At 53.6% G+C, this 22752-nt stretch overlaps 2 protein-coding genes across 2 annotated transcripts in view; both read left to right on the top strand.

Annotated features, from left to right (window-relative positions):
* Ints3 (integrator complex subunit 3) overlaps positions 1 to 15161 on the top strand; it is a 41604-nt gene extending 26443 nt beyond the window's left edge. The window contains exons 10-30 of the mRNA XM_057793186.1: positions 881 to 1072; positions 2872 to 2959; positions 3402 to 3481; positions 3673 to 3764; positions 4008 to 4114; positions 4722 to 4841; positions 5115 to 5244; positions 5609 to 5663; positions 5886 to 5989; positions 6430 to 6474; positions 6601 to 6720; positions 9257 to 9410; positions 10719 to 10787; positions 11505 to 11580; positions 11924 to 12037; positions 12258 to 12306; positions 13225 to 13392; positions 13610 to 13710; positions 13908 to 13980; positions 14127 to 14283; positions 14392 to 15161. Of these exons, the coding sequence (XP_057649169.1) occupies positions 881 to 1072; positions 2872 to 2959; positions 3402 to 3481; positions 3673 to 3764; positions 4008 to 4114; positions 4722 to 4841; positions 5115 to 5244; positions 5609 to 5663; positions 5886 to 5989; positions 6430 to 6474; positions 6601 to 6720; positions 9257 to 9410; positions 10719 to 10787; positions 11505 to 11580; positions 11924 to 12037; positions 12258 to 12306; positions 13225 to 13392; positions 13610 to 13710; positions 13908 to 13980; positions 14127 to 14283; positions 14392 to 14469 (2172 nt within the window). The 3' untranslated portion in view covers positions 14470 to 15161. The remainder of the gene's footprint in view (positions 1 to 880; positions 1073 to 2871; positions 2960 to 3401; positions 3482 to 3672; positions 3765 to 4007; positions 4115 to 4721; positions 4842 to 5114; positions 5245 to 5608; positions 5664 to 5885; positions 5990 to 6429; positions 6475 to 6600; positions 6721 to 9256; positions 9411 to 10718; positions 10788 to 11504; positions 11581 to 11923; positions 12038 to 12257; positions 12307 to 13224; positions 13393 to 13609; positions 13711 to 13907; positions 13981 to 14126; positions 14284 to 14391) is intronic.
* Positions 15162 to 16143: 982 nt separating this feature from the next.
* Positions 16144 to 21570, top strand: Slc27a3 (solute carrier family 27 member 3). The gene is made up of 10 exons (XM_057793187.1): positions 16144 to 17286; positions 17547 to 17756; positions 17917 to 18075; positions 18676 to 18800; positions 19026 to 19220; positions 19321 to 19411; positions 19533 to 19731; positions 19928 to 20025; positions 20423 to 20553; positions 21290 to 21570. Exons 1-10 carry the CDS (start codon positions 16659 to 16661, stop codon positions 21464 to 21466), a joined length of 2013 nt encoding a protein of 670 aa, XP_057649170.1. The 5' UTR covers positions 16144 to 16658; the 3' UTR covers positions 21467 to 21570.
* Positions 21571 to 22752: the final 1182 nt, after the last annotated feature.

Raw genomic sequence — 22752 nt, 5'->3', positions numbered from 1 at the left:
GGCCAGTCTGGCGGGGACCTTTTTCCAATTGTGACCCCATCTTCCAAAACTATTCTAGTTTATGTTATAAAACTAGCCATTACATGCGCACACACACATATGTTAAAATTTAGTATCTTTGCCACAATTGTTAGAGTTCAGGTGTTCAGCCACCATTGCTGCTACAAGTTCTGTTTCACAGTGTTGACCTGGGAGCAGCTTGTTAACCGTTTAGATCTATTTTGATGTCTTCTGAGAGGGCACTAGAAGAGAGCGTGAGATCTGCCCTATCTAGCGCTGCCGTTTGGGTAGCTGGATTGAGACAGGCTCTGACTGTGTAGCCCAGCCATCTTTGAACTATTGGCAGTCCTCCCCCAGCAGCTTTGGGAGTGCTGGGATTTCAGGTACGGGCCCCCACATCTGGCTCTAGTGTAAACATTTGAGGTGTGTTTGGACTTGCGGCCAGGCCTGGAGAGTCTGTGCCTTGGCTAACAGTCCTGTTTAGGCCACCCTGTGTCAGGAGGCAGTCAGCGCTGAGTGGGGCCAGGGTTGGCTCTTACTCTCCAGGATCAGTCTTTGCTGTTCAGCAGTAGCTCCAGAAAAGGAGAAAAGGAGAAGCTTCCAGCCAGAGAGCCAGTGACAGGCGCTAGAGGTAGTGGCAAGAAAGAGCTGCAGCTGTTTCAGAGGTCAGTGAGCATGAGGCCTGCAGGAGCAAGCAGACCGCTGATGCACGAGGCAAGCTAGAAAGGGCTTCACAGTGATTAAGACCAGGATGTCCCCAAAGGAGAGGGCACTTGAGAGACAAAGAGCTTACTGAAGTTGTCACAAGCACACGGTCCAAGACCAGCTTCCAGTCTCCTGCTCACCAGCCCACCCTCCCCTTCACTTCTTTCTCCTTCAGGTGCGATTTGGCCAGCAAAAGCGATACCAGGATTGGTTCCAGCGCCAGTACCTCTCAACCCCTGACAGTCAGTCTCTGCGCTGTGACCTCATTCGATACATCTGTGGGGTGGTCCACCCTTCGAACGAAGTGCTGAGTTCAGATATCTTGCCCCGATGGGCCATCATTGGCTGGCTCCTGACCACGTGCACGGTAAAGGGCCATGCAGCAGGGCAGAGACTGCTGGGTGGTGAACAGCACCTCTTCTAGCGTGTTCCTGGACTTCCCTTCTGATTCCAGGGCCATGTGAACCCTAATGGACCTTTCATTGGGTCTTCTGAATGCCTCAGGCTCGTTACCTCCCTCCCTTCATCGCTAGAAATTGATAGTTGTTCTCATCTGAGCTTGGGTTTGACGAGGCTCACTGTCTTCTTTACTGCCAAGCCCCCAAATCCGATTTCTGTTTCTTTGTTTGTTTGTTTGTTTGATACAAGACCTTATTGTATAGCTCTGGCTAGCCTTGAGCTACAGTCCTCCTGTCTCAGTCCCCTCAATCCTGGGATTAGGTATATAGCAACCACTGTGCCCAACTCAAAATTCTGGATTCTTGAGGCATTCCTACTTGGGTCCCTGAGGGACCCTCTTAGGCCTGAGTCTCAGAGACATCCCTGTGTTTTTCCTTGTTGTTTCTAGAAGCCATAATAGTTATTCTCTTTTTTTTTTCTTAATTTATTTTTATTTTATGTGCATTGGTGTGCATGTATGTCTGTATGAGGGTGTCAGATCTTGGAGTTACAGACAGTTGTGAGCTGCCATGTGTGTGCGGTGAATTGAACCTGGGTCTTCTAGGAGAGCAACCAGTTCTCTTAACTGCTGAGCCATCTCTCCAAACCCAATAGTTATTCTCATGAGCTGTTCCTTATTCATATTCAGGGTTTTCATTTTTCTGTTTTATTTCATTTACTTATTTATTTTATGGTATATGTGTATGCCTGAGTGTATGTGTGTGTGTGCTGGTGTGTATGCCTGAGTGTGTGAGTATGTGTGTTCTGATGTGTATGCTTGAGTGTGTGTGTGCTGGTGGTGGAGGCCCAGAAGTGAGAAGAGGGAACTGAGACATAGCTGGTTGTGCATCACCGTGTTGGTGCTAAAATAAACACACGTTCTTTGCAAGAACTCATTAACCACTGAGTTTTGAGACAAGGTCTTGGAGTGTTGCCTGAATTGGCCTCAAACTTGCAGCAATCCTCCTGTCTCAGCCTCCTAAGTGCTATAATTGTAGACATATGTCATTACACCCCCCTGACTCTGTTCAGTGCTTCTCAACCTGGGGATTGAATATCAAGTATCCTGCATACCCGATATTTACATTATGATTCATAGCAGTAGCAAAATTACAGTTATGAAGTAGCAATTAATAATTTTATGGTTGGGGTCACCACTACATGAGGAACTGTGTTAAAGGGTCGCAGCGTTGGGGAGGTTGAGAACCGCTGCTTTAGATGCTTCTGTCCACGACTTTGGCATCAGCTTTAGATACTTCCTTTCCCCAAACACAGAAACTTTAAGAGAGCTGCCATCTTCTGTTTCCTTTTTCTGTGCTCTGCTAACACTGTTCTTAAACATCTCACACCCTTCCCCCATTTTATGGTGTTCCTGGAATGTGCTGGTTCAGGCTGCAGGCCTTTCCTAGGGGGTCTGTAGGGAGGTGCCTGGGTTGTTCAACAAAGGCAGCTGTAGACTTCTGTGAACATCACACCAACTTGTGATTGGTCAGTGTTCCTGTGCTGATCTCCTTATAGAGAGTAGGCATGTGTACTACATGATACATGAAAAACCCAGGCCAGTTCCCATATAATAGACTGTGTGCCTCACCCCATGAGGTTATGCCGTCTCTCACTGGGAACTGAATTTCAAAGATGAAACAACCAAGAGGGCCCTGCAAATCCCCTTGGCTCTGGAAAGATGGGAGCCGACTGATGGAACTAGCCCTCTCCCTGTCTCTTTTCCAGTCCAACGTTGCTGCCTCTAATGCCAAGCTGGCTTTGTTTTATGACTGGCTGTTCTTTAGCCCAGAAAAGGATAGCATTATGAACATAGGTATGTGATTGGGATCAGTCAGCACCACCCTCCCCTCCCCGAAACCCCCACGCTTGTCATCAAGTCTCAGGGGAGTGGGGGGTGGCAGTGCCTGTTTATCCCTTGTTCCCCTTCAGTTTTCCCTTGACCTAGAGGGAAAGTTGCTTTGATGAGGCCAACCAGTTGCTGCTGCCTTCTCCCCGTAGCCTTGGGCTCTGAGTGAGGAGGGCCTAGGCAGAAGTCTGTCCTCCCTTCCCATCTCCTTTTTTCCCAAGCGGAGTACTGATACAAAAGGGAGACAAGGACTGAATGCAGTTGGGGAGGGTTCCCTGCCTGGTCCCAGCTGGGGGAATACACACAGCAGCACTTCCTGGGGGCTTCACAGATACTGAGAAACTATTAGTAGACATGGAAACGGTGTCCGGTGTCGGGGGCTAGTTCATTTTTCCCTCACCCTCTCCAGAGCCGGCCATCCTGGTCATGCACCACTCCATGAAACCCCACCCAGCCATCACTGCCACGCTCCTGGACTTCATGTGCCGAGTAAGTGCCACCGCGGCATTCCTGGCCCCCATCCTGAGGAGCAGTGTTCATCCTTGTTAGTCTCCCAGTGTGCCTCGACTGTAGTCCTGGCCCTGCAGCCATACCGTCACTGTCGCTCGCCGAAACTAAAGCAGCTGCTTAGTTCTCTCCAGCAGAGCTTTGTAGTTACTCCTCCTCTTCTTCCCTTCTAGATCATTCCTAACTTCTACCCACCGTTGGAAGGCCATGTGCGTCAGGGCGTCTTTTCTTCCCTCAACCACATTGTGGAGAAACGAGTCTTAGCGTAAGGAATTTGTGTGTTGTGGGTGGGGATTCTCCATTTTCATTAGGTCCAATCCCTCTTGCTCAGATGCTGTTGCCCCACTTTGACTCCTTCTCTTCTACTGGACGGAAGACAGTGTCCCCTTGACGCAGAAGTCCCCTGTGGACTCTGAAGGGTCTGAAACTGTGCTAGCCTACCTGTGTGTCTGTTCTGCGTTAGCAGTGAGTAGCTCTGATGTTGACCATCATCTTTGTTCTCTTTTAGACACTTGGCTCCCCTATTTGACAACCCTAAATTGGATAAAGAGCTGCGGGCCATGCTTCGAGAGAAATTCCCTGAGTTCTGCAGCTCGCCCTCCCCACCCGTGGAAGGTATGGACTTCACAGAGGATCATCTGGTCTTAATTGAATTTCCACTCTTTGCTCTTGTTCTCTTTTCCCTTGGTGGTCTCCCGGTGAGAGCACGGCTTTTCCGGGATGCTTGCCGCACAGTGGTCACTCGCCTGCCGCCTGTGTTCCCAGTCCTTAGTCCAGGCCCTAGCAGATCTTGTCATGGTCATTTTGTCCCCGAGTTCACACTGCCATTTGCCAGATTGGCTTCCACAATTTTTTGTTGTGGAATAAGAGCTTAAGCCAAGTACTCCTTTCCAATTTGGTTTTAAATTAAAGAACACTAATAAATATCCCTTGAGCTGAGCTCGGTGGTGCAAGCCTGTTATCTTTGTACCTGGGAGGTAGAAGCAGGAAGACCAGGGTACCCAGGAAGGCCTGGGGTACAAAAAGCCCCATTTCAGAAAAGAAGGTGATGCTCCGCTCATCATCCTGAGCTGACATGGGTCACAGAGAGCTAGAAGGCAAGTTCGTCCATCTAGGGCCAAACTGCATTCTCCCACTTGCCCACTAATCTCATCCCCAGAAGCATGGGGCGTGCTGGGGAACACAGAAGGCCATCAGGAATCTTTTTCTCTTTACTCACAAGTCAAAATTGAAGAGCCTGTTTCCATGGAAATGGACAACCATCTGTCAGATAAGGACGAGAGTTGCTATGACAATGCAGAGGCAGCCTTCAGCGATGATGAAGAGGATCTCAATAGCAAAGGTAAGATTAGCAGCAGGGAGTGTTTGACTTGTGATAACCTAAGAGGCCTAGTTCTCAGGTAGCCTGTCTGCAGTCTTTCTAGCCTGCCTCTTTGCCCGTGAGATTTGAGTTTTGTTTATTATCCGATGAGGCTCAATGGTCCACTAAAGGCAGGAGAGTAGATAGAGTGGTTCTGTCCATTTGTGGGTGTGAGCTGGGATTCAGCACACTGAGTGAACAGGGACCCAGGTGTGAGGAGGGCGCAGGTAGCTCATGGCGACAAACCACCCTCAGGGAAGAAGAGAGAGTTCCGCTTCCACCCCATCAAGGAGACGGTTGTGGAGGAACCAGTTGATGTGACCCCCTACCTCGATCAGTTGGACGAGTCCCTAAGGGACAAAGTTCTGCAGCTACAGAAGGGAAGGTGGGTACAGACCCTGCTCCCCGCCTTAGGTCCAGGTACTTCCTCCTACCTAGATGGTGTACAGGTGTGTGTGGGGGTGTGGAGGGGCACTTGAAGCTTCATGAGAAATGTCTTTGGCTGATGTTGGGAAGCATGGGCTGGGAATAGGAGAGCCCCTGCTCTCTGGATTCTGAAGGTAAGAGCGGGGCGGATTGGGAATTGTCCTGGACTTCTTTGGGCCTCTGCCCACAGAATGGCACTTGCTAGCCACATGTCCTCCCTCTGAGCTGGGAGCTCATAGCTCCCTTGTAGGTTTGCCTGTGCGTGCACATCTTAGGAGGTGCCCTACCCCTGCTGTTCCTAATCTCTCGCTTCTACGCTGTAGTGACACAGAGGCCCAGTGTGAGGTCATGCAGGAAATTGTGGACCAGGTCCTAGAGGTAAGGGGAAACCAAGTCCTCAGAAAGCAGTCCCAAGCGTTCCCAGCTTACAGTGTTCACACACACCTCACGGGCAGTCGAGCCCCTACCTTCCCTTCCCCCGATGAAGCCCTTCTGAGAGGGAACAGGAGTGAGCTGAGCTGGGAGGCAGATGTAGGTGGGGACAATGAGGCTGAGGCTGGGTCTGGGTCAAAATGTTTCCTCCCTCTGTCTTGTCACCAGGAAGACTTCGATTCGGAGCAGCTCTCTGTCCTTGCTTCCTGCCTACAGGAGCTCTTCAAAGCCCACTTTCGAGGGGAAGTGTTGCCTGAAGAGGTCACTGAAGAGTAAGGCTCCTCTCTGACACCCTTGGCCTCAAGCCAGAGTGTGCTCTTCCAGCCCAGACCCCAGGCGCTCTTCCTGTAGACTTGGGCAGAGTCCCCTTCACGTGGCGCTTCCATGTTTCCATGTACTAATTGGCCCTGAGAGTACTGGGCCGTGGCCCAGCGTCCCTGCCCTGTTTTTCCAGGCCTGCTGCCAGGCCAGTGGCCCCAAGCTTTGCTGATCTCCAGGGATTGGCCCCTGGTCTGGACTTGGCTGAAGGGCAAGAGTCTGATCCCCAGTGAGGGTGATTGTAATTGTGTGTCTGTGTTGGGAATCTGTTTCTCTATTGCTAAGCACTAGGCAGCAGGAAGTTTGCCTTTGGTAGGAAGGGAGCAGGCGGGATACCTGGTCTTCCGTATCGTTCCATGCATGTAGACTCTCACATGGAACCTTCCTCTTTTAGGTCCCTGGAGGAATCTGTAGGGAAACCTCTCTACCTAATATTTAGGTAAGCCCTCAGCTGAAGAGCTGTCTGCCTGCCATCTTCCCTGATGCTACACAGCTACCTCTGTGTTTGGTGGGGAGCCAGCCCTTAGAGTGTGCGCTAGGTGATAGCTTTCTCCACCCCGTCCAGGAACCTGTGCCAGATGCAGGAGGACAACAGCAGCTTTTCGCTGCTTCTGGACCTTCTCTCCGAGCTGTATCAAAAGCAACCCAAGATTGGCTACCACCTGCTCTACTACCTGAGGGCAAGGTGGGTGTGGTCTGTGTCGTCTCTGTGATGTTGGTGTTCTGGAGAGGCAGCCTCTCTGGTACACAAGTCAGTCCCCTCCCCTTTTGGCTATCAATAGCAGCACAATCCATTTTGTACATTAGTTTGGGTGCCAGGGGTTTAACCCAGGGTCCATAGCCAGGCGACCATGGCGCACGCCTTTAATCCCAGCACTCAGGAGGCAGAGGCAGGCGGATCTCTGGGAGTTAGAGGCCAGCCTAACTAAAGTGAGTACTGCCAGGGCTGTTATACAGAGAAACCCTGTCTCAAACCAAACAAAAAACCCCAAGGTTTGTACATCCTGTGTTAGTAAGTTTTTCATCATTGTGACACAGAGAGACTTAGAGGAAAGATGTGTGCTGGCTCTTGTTCCCAGATAGCCCAGCACAGGGTCTGCTGGACCTGTTCTTTCAGGCCTGTGTGAAACAGAACTTTGTAGCAGTGGGCATCACGGGCATGTGGACATTGTAGCAGTGGGCATCACGGGCATGTGGACATTGTAGCAATGGGCATCACGGGCATGTGGATATTGTAGCAGCAGGCATCATGGGCAAGCAGACATTGTAGAAGCGGGTATCATAGGCATGTGGACATTGTAGCATTGGGTGTCGCAGGCATGTGGACATTGTAGCGGCGGGCATGTGAACATTGTAGAAGCGGGTATCACAGGCATGTGGACATTGTAGCAGCAGGTATTGCGAGCATGTGGACATTGTAGCAGTGGGTATTGGGAGCATGTGGACATTGTAGCAGTGGGTATCGCGAGCATGTGGACATTGTAGAAGCAGGCATCACGGGCATGTGGACATTGTAGCAGTGGGCATCATGGGCAAGTGGCAGAGGAAGCTGTTCAGCTCAGAACAGCCAAGAAAAGAATGTGACAGGGAAGGGCCAGGAGCAAATTTTGTGAATACATGACCCAGTGCCTCCAACCAGGCTCCAGGAAATTTCTCCTGCCTCCAAATCTTGCCATCAGATCATGAATCCCTCAGTTCCCTCAAGGTCTAAACTCTTGAAGTCTTAGCGCTTTGGAGGTGGAAGCAGGAGTTCCAGGCCAGCCTTAGCTATATGAGATCCGCCCCCTCTGGTTTGCCAAGACAAACTAGGTGTAGCAGTCCTGGCTGTCTTGGGACTAGCTCTATAGACCAGACTGATTTCAAACTCACACAGATCTGCCTGCCTCTGCCTTCTGAGTTCTGGGATTACAGGTGTGCACCACCATCACCCAGTGCCCCCCCCCCCTTTTTTTTAAAGTTTTTTATTTATTTATTATATATACAGTATTCTGTCTGCGTGTATCCCTGCAGGCCAGAAGAGGGCACCAAATTTCACTGCAGATGGTTGTGAGCCACCATGTGGTTGCTGGGAGTTGAACTCAGGACCTTTGGAAGATCAGGCAAAGCTCTTAACCACTGAGCCATCTCTCCAGCCCCACCCAGCCTTTTTTAGACATTTTCAAATTATCTCTTTGTTCCTGTTTTATATACATTGGTGTTTTCCCTTCATGTATGTCTATGTGAAGGTGTCAGACCCCTGGAACTGCAGTTATAGACAGTTGTGAGCCGCCATGTGGGTGTTGGGAATTGAAGCTGAGTCTCTTTAGCCACTGAGCCATCTCTCTGGCCCTTGTCTTCTTTGTTTTTTGTTTTTTGGGTTTTTTTCTAAGACAAAGTTTCTCTGTGTAGACTCAAGAGTAGCCTGGTTGTCCTAGAGCTCACTGTGTAGACGAGGCTGGCCTTGAACCCAGAGATCTCCTGCCTTTGCCTCCTGAGGGCTGGGATTAAAGGCATGCACCACCATACCCAGCTTATTTTGTTTATTAAGATGGTCTCACATGTTGAAGTTGGTCTCGAACTTGCTTTGCCAAGGATAGCCTTGAACTCCTGATCCTCCTGCCTCCACCTCCCAAGTACTGACTGACCTACTTAGAGTTCTTATTGTTTGTTTGGTTTCATTTTGAGTCAGGTTCTCAGAACCTCCAAAGATCCTCCTGCCTCATCCTCCTGAGTGCTGGGGTTATAAACATATGCTACCACACCCAGCTTCATGAGTTTTGTCTGAGTGCCACATGGTTTTAACTCTTACATTTAAGCCTCAGTTCCAACTTAGCCTTTGTACATGGTGTTAGTTGCTACTTCTCCAGCTTGGCAGGACTTCTTCCCTCTTCTCTCAGGAGTCAGTACAGTCACTGCTGGTGGTCAGAGCATTGGGGAAGCTGGGCATAGTGGCACACACTTTTAACACTAGCATTCTTTGGAAGATGGAGGCAAGTAGATCTCCATAAGTTCAAGGTCAGCCAGGGATATACAGTGGGACCCTGTCTCAGATAAGAAAACAAAGACTAGCATTGGGGGAAGGAAAGTCTCCTGACCCTGAAATTGCTGAACTCTTGGTGAAGGCAAGGAGCGATATGGGGTCCCTAAGCACAGCGTGCAGGGTAGAATAGGCGCCTCCCTGAGGATGGTTGAAGCCCTGGTGCTGGGTTGTACTGCTGGCTTAGATCTGACTGGTTTTGTAGCAAAGCTGCGGCAGGGAAGATGAACCTGTACGAGTCATTTGCCCAGGCTACCCAGCTGGGTGATCTGCACACCTGCCTAATGATGGACATGAAGGCTTGCCAAGAGGATGATGTGCGTCTGCTATGCCACCTCACACCGTCCATCTACACAGAGGTCAGTATCTCCTCATACCGTCCATCTACACAGAGGTCAGTATCTCCACACACCGTCCATCTACACAGAGGTCAGTATCTCCTCATACCGTCCATCTACACAGAGGTCAGTATCTCCACACACCGTCCATCTACACAGAGGTCAGTATCTCCTCATACCGTCCATCTACACAGAGGTCAGTATCTCCACACACCGTCCATCTACACAGAAGTCAGTATCTCCTCATACCGTCCATGTACACAGAGGTCAGTATCTCCACACACTGTCCATCTACACAGAGGTCAGTATCTCCTCATACCGTCCATCTACACAGAGGTCAGTATCTCCAACACTGTCCATCTACATAGAGGTCAGTATCTCCAACACCGTCCATGTACACAGAGGTCAGTATCTCCAACACCATCCATCTACATAGAGGTCAGTATCTCCAACACCATCCGTCTACACAGAGGTCAGTATCTCCAACACCATCCATGTACACAGACCCCACCTCACCCTCATTTGGTTTTTTAAGACAGTCTCATTCCGTAACCATGACTGGCTTAAACTTCACTATGAAGCCCAGGTTGACTATAGGCTGATGGGTAATCCCCCGCCTCAGCCTCCCAAGTGCTACTTGAGTTGGTGCCCATGCACCACTGACGTTAGTGGTCACTGCTTCCATACATGGCTGTCTGCTTCCACATGTTGAAGCTTTTCTCAACTGTAATGTGAGCTTCAGTCTTTCCCTGTTCATATCTCCCAAGCTTCTCTGATGATTGAGAGCCCGCGCTTCTCTAGTAGAGACCCAGTTTCATTTCCCTGTGGACGAGTCTCACAGAGCTGGATACAAGAGAAGAGAGGAGCTCTTCCTCTTGGCAGAAGTTCCCAGGAAGAGGGAAATGAGGGCTCAGGGTGTGGGCATAGCAGGAGGAACTGTGATCACCGCCAGGCCTGAAGGGAGGAGGGTACAGGTGGCACCCTTCCCTGTTCTCTCTCTCCATTGGACCTCACCCTTGCCCAGACATGGCTGAGACTGTTCAGGTTGGGTCTCTCCATTGCCGGGCATGCAGAGGTTGGTTTAGTTGCACTTCCCACAGAACTGGCCATCGTGTCCTGTCCCCATCAGCTTTGGCTTCATCTCCCAGCCCCCCATTCCTTTTTTTTACACAGATATTGAAACAAGGCTCAGATTCCAGATTTGTAGCTGTTTGCTTCTGTGCTTGACCAGGACCCTAGTCTGTGATAAGGGGTGGAGCAGGCTAGATGAAAGCTGGGGGTCCAGCCCATGTTCCTGCCCAAATTACCTTTCTTTTTTTCTCTGTCTAGTTTCCAGACGAGACCTTGAGGAGTGGGGAGCTGCTGAACATGATCGTGGCTGTTATTGACTCTGCACAGGTGAGCACTGGGCTTTGGCGTCTGCAGCGAGACCTGGGGAGCAGGGCTGGGGAAGCCAGGCTCTGTGTTCTCTAAGGCTGTACACACGAGCCCACACCCCTCAGGCATTCTGCCTCCCACTACATGTGGGTGCCCTTCAGGCCATTAGGGCCAGGAAGGGAAAGCAAACCCCAAGAAAGAAGCTGGTATTTCTCCATGTTCTCTGGAAGTTCATATTTGCACAGAGAAAGCTGAGCATGCATGTGTACACACTCATACATATGTGTTTTGCTCTTGCCTGACCCTCTCTTTGGCTCAAAATAAAAATGTTTGGGCCATTTCTCCTTGCACAGGACTCCTAGAGATTGTAACTTCTGTGCACTGCCTCCCCCCCCATTTTTTGAGACAGGGTTTCTCTGCGTAGCCCTGGCTGTCCTGACTCTCATTTCTGCTCATATCCACTCAGAGCGACTTAGCACTGAGAATCCTTCTTATGTCTTTCCTTACCCACACTAGGTCAGAGCCCAGCCTCCAGGGTCTTCTCACTTCAGGCCAGACAGAGATGGTTCCTTTCCTTTATATCAGGGTGTGGGGAGTTTTGCCACAACAGGCCTGTTCCCCTACAAACCTGTTGCTGTTGTAGCCGACCCATCCACCCTTCCAAACTGTCTGTCATGCCTTTTCCTCCTAGCCTTTGGCCTCTCGTAGAGCTAATGGGTCTGATGTTTTCTTTTCCAGCTCCAGGAGCTGGTGTGCCACGTGATGATGGGGAACCTGGTCATGTTTCGGAAGGACTCGGTCCTCAACATACTCAGTAAGTAACCAGGTCTTTCGGTACCTGGGAGCGAAAGGGGCCTCAGCTATTTAACAATGACAGAAAATTGTTTTGGGCATAGAACATTGGGAGGTAGAACACCGTGTCTCCTGATCTCTGTGTCTTGCTCTGTAGCATCAAGGGTCCTTACCCTCACCTCTCTAGCCCTTGGGTTGCGGGGAATATGGTAGTCCTCAAAGATGGTAGCAGTCAGTGTTGTCTGGGAAGAGAAAGGATCTAGATTTTTAGCTCCATCTGTTGGGGTTCTGCTAGTGAGTATATCAACCATGTGTATGTATGAGAGAGACAGCAGGCAGACAGGAGTTTCTTCCATCTCTTCTAGTTCAGAGCCTAGACTGGGAAACCTTTGAGCAGTACTGTGCCTGGCAGCTCTTCCTGGCCCATAACATCCCCTTGGAGACCATTATCCCCATCCTGCAGCACCTCAAATACAAGGGTGAGTAGGACCAGGCCACAGGCTAGAGGAAGGTGAGCCTTCTGTGAGCAGGGCACCAGGCCTCAGCAGCTCCAGACTGCTGAACGAGGCACTGGTTCTTCCTGGCTCCTGGAACAAGGCTGTCTTCTGTCCTGGTGGTTGGCTGGGGTAGGAGAGGTGCTCACTGCTCGTGTTAACTCCTGAAGTGATACATTCCCTGAACAACCTCTCCTCCCCACAGAGCATCCAGAGGCCCTGTCCTGTCTCCTGCTCCAGCTGCGAAGAGAGAAGTGAGTTCCAAACCAGGTGGCTCCAGGTCCCAACATGCCTTTGGTCCTGCTTTCCTGCCATGGCCGTCTGCCTATCCCTGCCCTCCTCCTATCCCTGCCCTCCTCTGTATGACTTAGAAACAAGCAGCTCCCTGCACTGCCCTCAGAGGTGGGAGGTCGGGACTGGACACACCTGTTTTCTTCCCTACACTCCTCAGACTGGCACAGGTTCATTAAAAGGGAAGGATCGGGGGCAAGGGACCACACCCGCCCTCACCTCCCTAACAGAAGAGCCAGCTGGAGCCATCGCATTGCTTGACGGAGGTGTAGTGGCAGAGGCAGAAGGCCCCGTTCCATCTTAGCTTCACCGCTGGCAGCTCCTTGGACAAATGAGGCAACAGTCAAGTGCCTCTTCCTACGTTTTTGCTTTTGTCTGTTTTTGTTTTGGTTTGTTTTTGAGACAGGGTTCTCGTAATTTTGTGGCCAGAGGTCACTCAGCTGTTGATTCTTCTGCCCCTGTCTGGGCATTGCAGCCTTCTTGTCTTAATCTTGTCTTGCCTGAAACCCTAGAGAAAGTGGTGATGTAGCCTCTCATCTCCCTCAGGCTGGATGCTAAGCTGGCCTAAAGCTATAGCAGAACGGGGCTAAAGGGCATATTAAACATGCTGTGCCCCTTTGCTTCTTGGGGCTTCTCCCACCTGCTTTGGGGAGAGTCAGGCCTCATTCTCAGCATACCAGCACGGAAGTGGAGCAATCTCACTTCTCATGTAGCTTCTGCAGAGAATGATACCAGGAATTCCTTGGCCCAAAGAGAAGGGGGAGAGGGATGTGAGAGTAGGAAGCCACAGGGGTAAGGAGGCTGGGGTTTGGAGAGAGATGTAGCCGTTCTTGAGGTCGGGCAGCTCCGTATACATGACACCAGCTTGCTTTCCTTCACAGGCCCAGTGAGGAGATGGTGAAGATGGTGCTGAGCAGGCCCTGCCATCCCGACGACCAGTTCACCACCAGCATCCTGAGGCACTGGTGCATGAAGCACGATGAGCTGCTGGCGGAGCACATCAAGGCCCTGCTCATCAAGAACAACAGCCTTCCCCGCAAGAGGCAGAGGTAGCACTGGCACCGTCCCTGCCTCCTGTGCGCCCCAGTGACTGTTGCCCCGGGTGGTGAGCTGCTGGTGCTATACCAGCCAGGTTTGTGGGTGACATCTAATACAGGACCACACCCCCTGGGCCCTCCCTAGCCCTGGGTGCTTTAGGACTGCCTCTGACATAGAGAGGGACCCCAGTGGAGTGGGGAGTATTTGATTCTCTGCCTCCCCATACAGCCTCAGGAGCTCTAGCAGCAAGCTGGCCCAGCTGACCCTGGAGCAGATCCTGGAACACCTGGACAACCTGAGACTCAACCTCGCCAATACCAAGCAGAACTGTATGCCGCCTCCCGTCCTGCTCCCTTTTCTTTAGCCATTTGAGGGGCAGTGCTGCCCTGGTTCAAATCCCCTCCTGCCAGTCAGGGGACAAGGATGAGATACCAAGACCACTGTTCAAACCTGCAGAAGAAAAGCTTTTGGTGCTGTGTAGTAAGCCTCCTGACATTAACTGAGCTTCCCTGTCTCCCTTCCGTAGTTTTTAGCCAGACACCAATCCTCCAGGCGCTGCAGCATGTCCAGGCGAGCTGTGACGAAGCCCACAAGATGAAGTGAGCTTCCTTCTACCTGGGCCGTGGAAAGTGGTGGGGAGGAGAGGTGTCCTGGGGTCAAACTTAATGGAACAGATGGGTTCGGTGCTGAGAACATGGTGAGGGCCTTGAGTAGGCTACTCATCTCAGGAAGCGCGTTCCTCTAGGTTCAGCGACCTCTTCTCCCTGGCGGAGGAATACGAGGACTCTTCTACTAAGCCACCCAAGAGCCGGAGGAAGGCAGCCCTGTCCAGCCCTCGAAGTCGAAAGAATGCCGCACAGCCCCCCAATGCTGAAGAGGAGTCAGGCTCCAGCAGTGCCTCGGTGAGACCCACAGCTAGTGTGCAGGAGGAGGGAAGTGATGGGCACGGATGAGATGTGGCCAGCCACTGCCCAGGCTGGTCATTGCCTTCTGCCCCTCATTTCTTCCAGGAGGAAGAAGATACGAAGCCCAAGCCCACCAAACGGAAACGAAAAGGTTCCTCTGCCGTGGGTTCTGACAGTGACTGAGGCCTGGTGTTCCCACCCCGCCCCAGCCTGAGAGATGCAAGGGTATACCCTTCCTAGCCCCCTCACTTGGGGGAGGATCGAGCTGCTTCCTGTGGCCCAGCCTGAGAAGCTTCCCTGCAGCCCCACCCTTCCTCCTTTCCGGGCCTCCAGCTCTTTTCATCCCCTCTTCACTGCTGCTCCACTGGTAGGTTCTCACAGCAGCCAGAGGCTGCAAAACCAGATCATGGCGGAAGTCCTTAGCCTTTGGCTCCTCCCCCAGTCTCCAAAGAGCCATTTGGACAGAGAAGGGAGCAATCAAGAGGCTGCTGGACAGAGAAGCTAGGCCGACAGAAGTGCGGCGTGAATGGCGTCCTGCCTCCCTTCAGTCTGCATTTGTTCTGAACAGACTTGTAGTCTGTGGACGGTGGTCTGTACACCAGTGTGACGTGGGCAGTGCCCATCTGGACAGATGCCACAGCCATCAGAAAAGAACCTGATGACAGCGTGAGAGCTTCTTGCTGCACCTGGGATGCTTGGGTTGGCCCATCATTGGCACTTCAAGCTGAGCCAGAGCCCAGGGGAGTCCCAGAGGCAAGCTCCTCAGAACTGTCAAATGGCCTGATTTCTGTGGTTCTGTTTTTGCTTTTTCTTTTGGCAAAGATAATCGAGTTTTAAAATTGTTTTTAAGTGATAATGAAGCAAGCCAGAGCATCTTTTGAGCCTGTGTTATCTGTGTTCACCTGTGGATAGGTGCCTCTGTTTAATTTGATGCCTCTACTTGTGCCTTCCCCCTCCCCCAACAAAATGTCTACAGGAGGGACTTGGCTGCCCTTCCACTTAAAGTGTGAGTCAGGCATCTGACCTTTCCACTCAGAAGCTGATGCTGGCACCAACTCCCCGCAGGATGGCCTTGCCTATTGCTTCTCAGGAACTTCATCTTTTGGAGGGTGCAGGGGAGATGGTTCAGTAGATCCACACTTGGCATCCAAGCGTGAGGACCAGAGTTCCAGCCCCAGAACCCATGTCAATGCTAGGTGGATGTGGTAGCCTGCCCGTGATCCCAGAGCTCAGAGGACACTAAGGTGGCTAGCCAGCTACACTCAGTGTTGGTGAGCTCGGGGTTCAGGAGTGAGTTAACTGAGTGAGAGGGAGTTCTGGGAGGATCCTGGTCCTCCCCACCCACGAATACACATGCGCTCACATGCAAACATGCACGTACTCCACACATTTCATTCCAGATTGTCCAAAAGCTAGTATTTATCCTCCGCTTTGTTAGGTGTGTGCTTTCTTAAGCGAGCAGGGAAGGATGCTCCACGCTGAGTTTTGAAGGAGAGAGGACCAAAGTTCTAATACCAGGGATAGGAGACCCTCCTCCTGGTCTGACCACTGATATCACCATGTAGCAGCAGAGAAGAATCCCAGGCAGGTGGAGGGGTGTGCAGACAGTTTAGTGCATATGCTTCCCTTGGTTCAGCCAAACTCCAGAGCGTCCGTGCTCCTTTAAAGCCACTACTCCTTTTTAGACTCTTAACCACCAGAGGCCTCTTTCTTTCTCCTCCCATCCCCAGTTTCCACTGCACCCATTAAAACCAGGATGGGAAGCGTTTGCTGGCTGGTCCCAATTATTGTATCCTTGCCTAAAATGGAGGGCCAACTTCCAAAACTCTGGCAGTCTGGCCTCCACCTTTCCCCTACTTAACTCTCAGGCCCCCACCCATTCCCTGGGGTTGCTACTGCTGCTGGTAGCTGAACATCCTGCCTGGGCTTGCAGAACTGAACGGGCCGGGGTCCAAATTATTTAGTCTCTTTGGAAAGAGAGCAATGGTACCATCCCATCACGGGTGATAAAGAACCACCAAGGGAAAGAATGACAGACGCGCTCTGGCTCCTGAACCAGGACTCCCTCAGCCAGCCGGTAGCTCAGATGGGCCTGAAAATCCCTGCTCTGGGTTGAGGGTAGGTACCACTTCAGCCCCAACAGGCTGCTGGCCACTGGCAGTCAAATTCCACAGCGAGTGCGCCTAGGGCGGGGCCTGGGCTGTAGGGAGGGCCGAGCCGCCCCCCACTCCTGGCTCCCGCGCCACACCGCAGAAGCTGGGTGGGAAGGGCCGGTGCCAGCGCACGCGCGCCACGCTCCCGAGACAGCGTTCCAGGAGGGACCACCCGGAGTGTATGCGAGCTGCAAGGGCAGACCAGAGGAAGAGGGCAGCATGGCGGCTCTCCTCTTGCTGCTGCCCCTACTCTTGCTGCTGCCTCTGCTGCTGAAGTTGGACCTCTGGCCTCAGTTGCGCTGGCTGCCGGCAGACCTGGCCTTCACAGTGCGCGCCCTCCGCTGCAAAAGAGCCCTTCGAGATCGCGCGCTGGCCGCTGCGGCTGCAGACCCGGAGAGCCCCGAGGGAGGCTGCAGCCTGGCCTGGCGCCTCGCGCACCTGGCCCGGGAGCGCCCGACGCACACTTTCCTCATTCACGGAGCTCGGCGCTTCAGCTACGTGGATGCCGAGCGCGAGAGCAACCGGGCTGCTCGCGCTTTCTTGCGCGCACGCGGCTGGGCCGGGGGCCGCGGCGACTCGGGCACCCGCAGCACCGAGGAAGGCGCAGGCGCGGCGACGGCGACTGTGGCCGGAGACCCAGAGACTGGAGGAGAGACGACCGCACCCCCTCTGGCACCCGGGGCAACTGTGGCGCTGCTCCTCCCCGCGGGCCCGGAATTCCTATGGCTTTGGTTCGGACTGGCCAAAGCCGGCCTGCGCACGGCCTTCGTGCCCACCGCCCTCCGCCGAGGGCCCCTGCTGCATTGCCTCCGCAGCTGCCGTGCAAGCGCGCTCGTGCTGGCCTCAGGTAGGACTGGGGAGCCAGAGGGGGCGGGTCTGGTCCCGGACCGAGTTCCCGAAGTGAATGAGAAAGAGGCCCCTGGTCTGGGAAGGGATGGTACTGAATCCAAAGGATTCCCAGGCCGTCAGATTACAGGTCCCAGGCTCAACCTGGGTGGGATACCCATAGTGCCACCGTCACCCTGGAGGGACAGAGAGCAAGCCAACGGTGCTGAAGAGTTTAGCGTAGCTGGAGAGCCATGATGCTCGATCTGCCCATCCTTGTAGAGTTCCTGGAGTCCCTGGAGCCGGATCTGCCCGCCCTGAGAGCCATGGGGCTCCACCTGTGGACGACTGGCCCCGAAGCTCATCTTGCTGGAATCGGCAATTTGCTGTCCGAGGCTGCAGCCCAAGTGGATGAGCCAGTGCCTGGGTACCTCTCTGCCCCCCAGAGCATGATGGACACCTGCCTGTACATCTTCACCTCTGGGACTACTGGTGAGATGGCGAGGCAGAGCTGAGAAGGTCTCGGGAGAGGACTTTCAGGTCACTCTGGCCACCATCCCAGGCAGTTTCGCTCCTTCCACTCCCCAAACTACCCACTTTTCCAGGACATGGGACTCCTCAGCTGACTGTGCTCCTCTTTGCCACCCTTCAGGCCTGCCCAAGGCTGCTCGCATCAGTCACCTGAAGGTCCTGCAATGCCAGGGGTTCTACCAGCTGTGTGGAGTTCACCAGGAGGATGTGATCTACCTCGCGCTCCCACTGTACCACATGTCTGGCTCCCTGCTGGGCATCGTGGGCTGCTTGGGCATTGGTCAGTCTCCCTCACATATTCCTCTAGCACAGGGGTCCCCAACCTTCCTAATGCTGTGCGCTGTAATACAGTTCCGCCTGTCGTGGTGACTCCCCCAGCCATAAAGTGATTTCATTGCTGCTTCATAACTGTAATGTCGCTACTGTTATGAATCATGATGTTATGAATCTGGGATGCGACCCCACTGGCTGAGAGCCACTCTTCAGCAAGTGCAGAAGGACCTCCTATGCCTGCCTTGCTGGGAGGAACTCCTGGTGGATGGCAGGAAACGTTATCTGCTCAGGGCCACAGGCTGAGCCGGTATGGACGATCCAGACTTCAGGGAGGACAAAGAGAAGGCCTGTGTCAATCCCTAAGGAGTGTTAGCCTCACCAGACACAAGTGGGGAAAGATTCATCCACTAGCCTGTCCTGGATCTAGCTCTCGTAGACTAGGCTGGCCTCGAACTCACAAAGATCCGCCTGCCTATACCTCCCGAGTGCTGGGATTAAAGGCATGCACCACCACTGCCCGGCTCATCCACCATTCTTAAGGCAGGTCCTTCCCTGGGAGCAGAGGTGCTTAGGGTCATCTCTTGACCTTCTCTCCCTTTTCTGGCAGGTGCCACGGTGGTACTCAAGCCCAGGTTCTCAGCTAGCCAGTTCTGGGAAGATTGCCAGAAGCACGGTGTGACAGTATTCCAGTACATTGGGGAGTTGTGCCGATACCTCGTCAACCAGCCCCCGGTGAGTAGGCACAGAGCAGACCAGACAGCGGGGGACACTGAGCCTGACTTCTGGAAACTGGAGAGAGGAAGCTGGGAGAAGAAATAGCACCGTGCCAGTAGCCCGCAGTTGAACACGCCCTCTGACACCTAGGGAGAGAGAGAGCACAGTGGAGAGAGGGACAGAGCTTCACTCTGGGGACCTGGAAGCTTGAAACTGCTGTCCTGTTTATTTCACACACCCCAGAGCCAGGCAGAACATGGCCACAAGGTCCGGCTGGCAGTGGGCAGTGGGCTGCGCCCGGACACCTGGGAGCGTTTCGTGCGGCGCTTTGGGCCTTTGCAGATCCTGGAGACATATGGAATGACAGAGGGCAACGTGGCTACTTTCAACTACACGGGACAACAGGGTGCCGTGGGGCGCGCGTCCTGGCTGTACAAGGTGAGAGGCAGAAGGGACGTGAGAGCCCTCAGAGCAACAGGGGAAGTGAGAAGGAAGGCTCCTGTAGCTGGTGGCCCAGCGTGGCTCTCCTCTTCCCCAGCACCTCTTCCCCTTCTCCTTGATTCGATACGATGTCCTGACAGGGGAGCCTGTTCGGAATGCCCAGGGGCGTTGTGTGGCCACAGCTCCAGGTTTGTACTTGGGTTGGGGTGAAGCTGGCAGGCAAGGTTGGACTTGGCAGCTGAAGCAGGGTGGGGCCTGGAGGTCTGGGTGACATTGGGTAACTCACTCCTGACCCCAGAATTTTTCCAGGTGAGCCAGGGCTACTGGTGGCCCCGGTGAGCCAGCAGTCCCCTTTTCTGGGCTATGCTGGGGCTCCAGAACTGGCCCAGGGGAAGCTGCTGAAGGATGTCTTCTGGCCTGGGGACGTTTTCTTTAATACTGGGGACCTCTTGGTCTGTGATAAGCAAGGCTTTCTTCATTTCCATGATCGTACGGGAGACACCTTCAGGTATCTGTAACTTTACAGTCGACTTTCAAACTCAGTGATTCAGACCTCAGAAAGCCAGCGCTATGCCCTCTCACCTCACCCCACGTCCAGCCCTACCTCTTTCTCAGGCTTGGCAGCAGCCTTCTTCCCTGGTCTCTTTGTCTCCTCAGCAGAATTCTAAGCCCTTAACCCTTCTCCGCGTCTCTGTCTTCAACAGGTGGAAGGGGGAGAATGTGGCCACTACAGAAGTGGCGGAAGTCTTGGAGGCCTTGGACTTCCTGCAGGAGGTGAACGTCTATGGAGTCAGTGTGCCAGGTACCCAGCATGGGGGCGGGGAGTACCAGGTACCCAGTGTGAGGGGCAGGGAATGCCAGGTACCCAGCGTGGGGGACGGGGAATGCCAGGTACCCAGCGTGGGGGGGGCGGGGAATGCCAGGTACCCAGCGTGGGGGGCGGGGAGTGCCAGGTGCTCAGCGTGGGGGGCGGGGAGTGCCAGGTACCCAGCGTGAGGGGCAGGGAATGCCAGGTACCCAGCGTGGGGGGCGGGGAGTGCCAGGTGCTCAGCGTGGGGGGCGGGGAGTGCCAGGTACTCAGCGTGGGGGGCGGGGAATGCCAGGTACCCAGCGTGGGGGGCGGGGAGGACCCTGAACACCTCACACAGCCCTGCTCGGGCACAGGTACTAGAAGGGCTTCCGTGTCTCCCACCCACCAGGGCACGAAGGCAGGGCTGGCATGGCAGCCTTGGCCCTGCGACCCCCACAGGCTTTGGACCTTGTTCAGCTGTACGGCCACGTTTCTGAGAACTTGCCACCGTATGCGCGACCTCGATTCCTCAGGCTCCAGGTACCCAGCCACTCCTGCCCCAACCCCTAGCGCGTCTGCCACTGTTAGTGGTTTTGCTTTTATATCTCAACTCTTGCTGTTTTCTTTCTTCTTTTTGTTTGTTTATTGATTTTATTGAACTGTATATTTTTCTCTGCTCATCTCCCTTTCTGTCCTCCCCTATGATCCCCACACTTACAACTTACTCAGGAGATTTTGTCTTTTTAAACCCCACAAAGGAATCCCAGGCAGGACACTCCAGGAAGAGAAAGGAAAGGACACTTGCCCCTTGCTAGACATGCTTCTCCTCCCCCTCTCTTTTGCTCTCGCGTGCGCGCGCGCGCGCGCGCGCGCGTGTGTGTGTGTGTGTGTGTGTGTGTGTGTGTGTGTGTGTGCCTGCTCGCTGCTTTGGCTGCTATCCTCAGGGTCCCCAGCCACTTCCTTTGAGGCAGGGTCCCTATTGGCTTGCATGCTTGCCAGTTAGGGTAGATTGACCCGTGAATCCCAGAGGTGCTCCCGCCCGCCCCACCTTCTCCCAGCGTTCTTCACCGGTCCTGTTGACTGACTTCAGGTCTTCCTTCATGCTTTGCTGACTGGGCTGGCTCCCTTCAGCCCCTCCTTCAGGCTTCTCACTCTTTTCTCTCTGGCCCTCACCTTCTTTTGTGCGTATGTGTTCAGCATGCCCACAAGGCTGTGCCCTTCTGGCCGGCAGCAGACTTTCCTCCAGCTCTCTTTGAAAAACCCCTTCTCTCCCCAGGAGTCTTTGGCCACTACCGAGACCTTCAAACAGCAGAAGGTTCGTATGGCGAATGAGGGCTTTGACCCCAGCGCGCTGCCAGACCCTCTTTATGTCCTAGACCAGGAAGTGGGTGCCTACCTGCCCCTCACACCTGCCCGCTACAATGCCCTCCTCTCTGGAGACCTTAGAATCTGAGACCTTCCACTTAAGGGAGGGCTCTGGGGGTACAGCCACTATGACTGTACCAGGGGTTTGGGTATCTTTTGTATATGGAGTGATTATCATTTTGTAATAAACAGCTGGAGCTTTTCTGGTTCATCTTCTTGGTCGGTGGGGCTGCTTTCCTGTGGAGCCCCTGGCTCCGCATTCCTGTCCTGACCTTATGTGACCCCGAGCTGTGACTGAGCCTTTCTGATAACCACATCTGACCCTGCTGGGTCCTGGAGAAGCCCTGGTGGTTGATGTTTGTGGTCTTGATTGTTCATTTACACTGCTGTCTCAAGAGCTGTAGGATTCCAGAGGATTGACTGGGATGGCAGAAGCAGATAGAGAAACACAGCCTTCCTCCACTCTGCCCCATTCCCACCCCACCCCCACCCACCCCCTCCTGCTGACCACCACAGCCTGAGGAAGTCTCATCCATGGAAAACAAATGTGGGCAGGGGTGGGGAACACCAAGATACAGTGATCTAAAGAAATCAGACGGGGAGGGAGCCCTCAGCCTCAAGACCACCAGTCAGACTTCCAGAAGGAGAGTTGACTTCCACAGCCCCTTAGGGTGGGCTGGGGAAACTGCAGGCAGGGATGAGGCGGGGTGGGAAGCTGAGAGGGCTCCTTTCATCTCCTGAAGGAAGAGTCCAGAAAGTTCACCATCTGGGAAGGTTAAGTGGTGAAACTCCTGTCTCCCAGTAACCGAGGTGCCTGTGTTGGGCCGTAGCTGTTGTCTTTGAGTTTTTCTTCTCCTGACTCCGCCCCCCACCGTGAGTGGTGGCAGAGAGCCCTCCTGCGCTGCTGAGCAGTTCTGGCGCCATCGCCAGGCAGCTCCTAGCCGTGAGAACCAAACCCCTCTCTGGCCTTGGTGGGCACCAGGCTTGTGTGCATGTTGTACACGCACATACATGAAGACATGCACAAACACGACACGCCTCACCTCCAAAGCCTGGATCCCTACCACCAGGCCTCTTGTCAAAGCCTGCATCCTGCTCTGTGTCCACCAGCAAGCTCGGTTCAGCCTTCCTGACGACGGCAGAGACAGAGGCAACATCCACACACTGATTGGTTCATTAGGAACTTTCCCAATCTGCGCCAGAAAGAGCACGGGTTGAGGTAAGCCTGGGTGGGGAGGTTGGCAGATGTGCCCGCTGGCTCCTCTAAGACAACTCTGCCACCTCTGCCCAGGTCTTCCACTTCCTCCCTTGGGGAATCATCACTGACTGCTAGGGCAGCCACATGAGAGAGGCTGAAATGCACACGGTCCAAAG

The sequence above is a fragment of the Chionomys nivalis genome, chromosome 18, assembly GCF_950005125.1.
Source record: "Chionomys nivalis chromosome 18, mChiNiv1.1, whole genome shotgun sequence".
NCBI classification, from domain to species: Eukaryota; Metazoa; Chordata; class Mammalia; order Rodentia; family Cricetidae; genus Chionomys; species Chionomys nivalis.
Note: the sequence above shows the minus strand (reverse complement) of the source record. Positions and strands in the feature narration are given on the sequence as shown.